Genomic DNA, 5,250 nt, shown 5'->3' with positions numbered 1-5,250 from the left:
GATGAAAAAGACGTTCACTTTAGGAGCTTGACGTTTGAAAATTCTGGGATGTACCAGTGCATAGCAGAGAATCGTCATGGAGTTCTTTATGCCAATGCAGAGCTGCAGGTGTTTGGTGAGTCAAGCTTTGGTGTCAGTGCAGCAAGGTTTTATTATTCACTACCCTGTGCCTTAAATGCAGATTCCATTTTTTTCACTGGTTGTGTCTTTTGCTTTTTCCCCTCAGCCTGTCCTCCCACTTTTGAGCATAACCCAATAAGGACAGTCCTGGCGGCTAAAAACAGTCGGGCGGTGCTCGAGTGTCGACCGAATGCAGCGCCAAAGCCCAGCTTCACCTGGAGCAAAGGAACTGAGCTGCTCTCCAACTCCACCAGGTTAGGAGGCTCAGGAACAGCACTAATCATTAGTTTTAGAGCTGGAGTCTGCAACCTTCAACACTCAAAGAGCTATTTGGATTGATTTCTCACTGACCACAACCCGGTAGGACCCACAAAGACTGACTTTACCCTTAGGAAAAAAATATATTGACATCCATTTATCATATTGATACAATTAGGATCAAATAAATGAAGAGAAAATAGTTCTGGTTTTTTTTCAAAATATGAAATTGTTTATAACTTTTGACAGATGTTCACATGACTCCCTTTCAAAATAAGACATCCTGTGCCACATAAATCATTTCAATGCTGCAAATGTAGTGGTCAGAAAAAAAATAAACAGCCAATTTTACTATTTGTGGTGCATCTCAGTCAGTAATTCATAAATCAAAAATCAAAGACAAAAATTAAATCAGAGCTGATTAAGGGACCCTCAATATTTTTTAGACAGTAACTTAAAATCTTTGAGTTTGTTCTTTAATAATAGAAAGTCCATCTTATAATCTGGGACTTCTCAGGTAGGAATTCTGATTGTGCTAACTGACCTCAAAATGGTTTTCCGTGGTAAATGGCACAAAAATGTGTCTAAATGTTTTTGTTTTGGTAAACTGCAAAGCTGAACTGCATTATGGGTATTGTAGTCAAGAGCCTAGTGGCGTCATGTGAACTGTGCTTCAAGTGTTTGTGATTGAATAAAAAAAAAATAGACTTTTCTGACCGTTTTTGCCTAATGCACCTTATTGTCCAAAAAACATAGTATTTTCTAAAATGATAAACTTTTTATTGTAACCACAGAGTCACGATGGAGGGGTAAAAGAGCCACAGGTTACAGACCCCAGTTCCAGAACTTCTGTTGGGTTTGTTGCTCAAATTGCAAATATGCTTGGCATTGTGGGTAATACAATCTAAATGTCATTCTGCTTAAAAACAGAACCTTGCAGATTTATTTGAAGCAAACATACTCTATTGGACTTTGGGGAAGGATCTGAAGTTTTTTGTCTGCTGCCTGTCAGCTTATTTTTGACGATCAGTGCAGACAGACTGCTGGGTAAAAACCCCCGCTTGTGTTCCTCCCTGACAGAACAAGCTTAATCTTAGAGCTCTGAGACCCCCAAGCCCTCCCCCCCTGCGACACCCCCCTGTTTTCATAGTGACACCCACAACGCCATGCAGGAGGAGCAACTCTTTGTAGCACAGTCAAGCATAAAGATTTGCAGAAACACTCATCAGGCGTCATCGCTTGTGGCACAACACTGCCTTGTTACAGTAATATGTTTTGAGCTCACATAATTAAATATATAGATTTATTCTGTGCACTTTTATGATCCGCATGTCCACACTTGACTTCTGACCTTTTGATATTTGTGCCGACGCTTTAATGTGGCGCATTACGATTGGGTTCCTCTCCTGCCCCAGGATGTTCATCTGGGAGGATGGAAGCTTAGAGATCCGGGATGTGACGGCGTCAGACGAAGGCCAGTACACCTGCTTCGCCAGCAATATCCTGGGCAAGGCCAGCAGCGAGGGGTCACTGCTGGTTACAGGCAAGTTTCGGACTAATAATTCAAATTATTCCTCAGATTAGTGACCTTAATCCTGCTGCAGATTTCAACCTTCAAATTGTGGAAGCATAAAATGACACAATCCAGGATACTGTTGGTTATTCAATTGCCCCCCCGCAAGGGCACATGTATGATGGGGGTTAGAACACGCATGATCAGAGTTGGAGGGGAAGAGCTTCAGGTTCAAACACTGATGCACTTTCAGATCTCTTAAACCCTCTCAGTGTTAGGCACTTGTTTTTTTCCACAGAGAACACACTAGTGGTGCCTCCTGCACAGCTCTCTACTGCCCCCTATTGGAAATGTGCACATGTTATGCAATTTTTTTTGCAAATAACACAATTTTTTGTGCCATTTTTCATCTCACTGTGTTCCTCAGACTCCACCAGGATCACCCTGCCGCCCTCCGACGCCGACGTTAACGCCGGGGAGAACGCCTGGATGCGGTGTGCGGCGTCACATGACCCGACTCTGGACATCACCTTCATCTGGTCCCTGGACGGACGAGTCATTGACTTACACAAGGAGAGCCAGCATTATGAACGAGTTCCTGTAAGACATCTCTGCAATACATAATGATTTCTTATTTGTTTCTCAAGGTAGGTCAGCACAAATAATTACTTTTGTCCGGAGTGCTTCAAGATTAAAACCGTCACTAAGGTCAGGCTTATAATCTGTGTGATATATATTTATAAAATAAAAGTCAAAGACTTTAAAGTGAAAAATTGCTTTATTTGTCAGTTTTTTTACAGCCATGTTTGATATTATCCATTACAGCTGACATGACCTTCCTCTCCTTTTAAAGAGCAGCTCTCATCACAGCAGCAGCTTCTCACTTGTCACTTTGCCCAGTTAGTAACCCTCATTTTATGACACTGATGGATGACTCCCCACCTTGGTGTGCTGAAACGCTTCTCTTTTAAAACAGGGTTTAGTTTCACCGTTTGTAATGTGAGCCAAACTTTGTATTTTACTGTTTCCTGTCCTGCTGGAGTAACGTTGCCTGAACAGAAAAATAGTTTTATAGATGATGGATCCCAAAATATTTATAGCGGTTCACTGTCTGTTTCAGAACGGAAGTTCCAGTGATGAGCTGCAGATCAAAAATGCTCAGGTGAAACACGCTGGACTTTACAGCTGCACGGCGCAGACCCCGGCGGACAACGTCACCGCCTCTGCCCGCTTGATAGTGAGGGGTAGGTTCTCATGTGGTTTCCATGGATACAAACTCCTTAAACCCGGATAACCCAGGAACCATTTCCTTCTGGGCTTTTAAAGTGAATTTGACGATTTGTTTTTTTCATTTTGAGAAGCAGCAATTAGCAGTTTTACATAAAAAAGAAATAAAAATTAAAGAAATGTGACCTCATGGGTTATCTGGGTTAAATTCTACTCACTTTTTGTTGTCTTTATTCAAGCATGTAAAAAATGATGACTTACATAAAAACCATAAAATATTAACAAGTAAAAAGTAAATGTTTGACCAAAGGAAAACTTACAACAGAATAATAAGTACATTTCATCTCACATCCTATAGCCAAAGATAGGAGAACCTCATAAATATTGCAACTCCTAACATGCCTGAAGGAAGTAGAAAGAAGTTTACTCTGATCTAGTTCTCTTTTTTTTTTTAAACTTTTACCACTTGGCTGGCAGTAAGAATGTGAACGTAAAGAATAATGTGGTGTTTCAATTAACTTTTAGTTTTGTCATTTTATTTTTGACGCATAGTGCTACAGTAAAGTATTGTAGCCAGTTTACAAACATTTTTTTTAATTACAACTTTAAATCTCGTAAATCTACAACAAAAAAGTCAATTGTTAAATTACGAGAATGAAGTCGTCTATTTATGACTTTAAAAGTCATAGGCTAAAATTATGACTTGATCTTGTGAATTTACAAGTTTTTTGCTTGAAAATTTACAAGATTTATAGGTGTAAATTTACGAGATTAAAAGTAATACATTTACAAAATTTAAAGTTGTAAATGTACAAGATGATAAATCATAAATTTACGAGCTTTAAAGTCATAAATTTATGAGATTAAAAGTCGTAAATTTATTTAAAGTTGTACATTTACGAGAATTAAGTCATTAATTTACCTGATTTAAAGCTGTAATTCTACGAGTTTAAATTTACTAACACTTGCAACATATTACAATTTTGTCTAAGCTCTTAATTTCCTGTTTCCATGTGTTCGCACCAGATAATAATATATTTGTGTTATCAGTAAATCAAATAAAGTTCAAAATTTCAAATACTTAAAATTTTCTAGTTAGAAACCATTTGAAATGTTTTTATTTTGTACAAGTTTGCAAATATATATATTCATAAATAAAGATAGGAGCTGCTTTTTCTAAGTGGCTGTTAAAACACTTTCAGATAATCAGCTAAATCCATTACTTTCCTAATGGTTTTGTTATGTTGTTAATATATCTTTATATTGTGATCATATTACACGAAGCAGCAGAACAAAAGAGAAAAGAATCATGTAGCGTTAACATCTTAATACCATCATTATAGCATAATAATAATGTTTTTTGTACAAACTTTGCAGTGACTCTGTCAGCAAGTCTGGAATCTAAAACTCTGCTATTCAATTTCTCAAAGGCTAATAGACCACACAGAAATAAAATAAACTGATGTGTCTGGCAGAGTCTGGATCCTGCAGTGTATAATACAAGAAAATGAATTTTTTCCACAGAAACCAGACTTTGACCTTTTTTGCCAGCTAATCTGTCAGCACTAAGACTCCATGGGAATGAGCATGAGAGGAAAAGTGCTGGCGCAGATTTTGGAAAGACGTGCTTTTGTGATTGAGTCTATAAATAAAGATTTTTGGGGCAAAAAACAAGAAAAAAAGAAGCTGGTACCACAATAAAATACTAGACCTTATTTTATATGAATGGAAATACCCACAAGCAGAGATTCTTATACATTTTATAAAAAAAAATTGTCACACGTTTTCAAATAGTTTTGGTAAAGAATCATCAGCATTATTTGCTTTTTTTGTTTTGACTCTAAATTGTTTCCATTTCAGAACATTTTCAAAATAAAATCTGAAATGATTAAGAGAGGCATTGGCATTCTCTGATAAGATTAAAGTCCTATCATTTGTCATAAACCTACTGTAGGTTTGTGAAATTGTTTTCCACGTTTGACCCATCCCCTGAGGGAGGGGGAAGCTGCAGATACAGCTGCGCACGGGAACCATTTTGTGATTTAACTCCCACTCAATCCAACCTGTTAATGCTGAGCGTCTAGCAGGGGGGCCTTTTTGGAATTTTTGGTGGATTTGAACTCGCAACCTTC

General features: G+C 37.8%; 1 protein-coding gene across 3 annotated transcripts in view; it reads left to right on the top strand.

Annotated features, from left to right (window-relative positions):
• LOC112152610 (contactin-1a) overlaps positions 1-5,250 on the top strand; it is an 80,150-nt gene that overhangs the window by 62,374 nt on the left and 12,526 nt on the right. For all 3 annotated transcript variants that reach the window (XM_036212290.1, XM_036212292.1, XM_036212291.1), the window contains exons 11-15: positions 1-115; positions 227-374; positions 1,794-1,921; positions 2,319-2,491; positions 3,012-3,135. The exon at positions 1-115 is cut by the window's left edge and continues 1 nt beyond it. In XM_036212290.1, the coding sequence (XP_036068183.1) occupies positions 1-115; positions 227-374; positions 1,794-1,921; positions 2,319-2,491; positions 3,012-3,135 (688 nt within the window). The remainder of the gene's footprint in view (positions 116-226; positions 375-1,793; positions 1,922-2,318; positions 2,492-3,011; positions 3,136-5,250) is intronic.

The sequence above is a fragment of the Oryzias melastigma genome, linkage group LG6 (assembly GCF_002922805.2).
Source record: "Oryzias melastigma strain HK-1 linkage group LG6, ASM292280v2, whole genome shotgun sequence".
Taxonomy (NCBI): Eukaryota; Metazoa; Chordata; class Actinopteri; order Beloniformes; family Adrianichthyidae; genus Oryzias; species Oryzias melastigma.
Note: the sequence above shows the minus strand (reverse complement) of the source record. Positions and strands in the feature narration are given on the sequence as shown.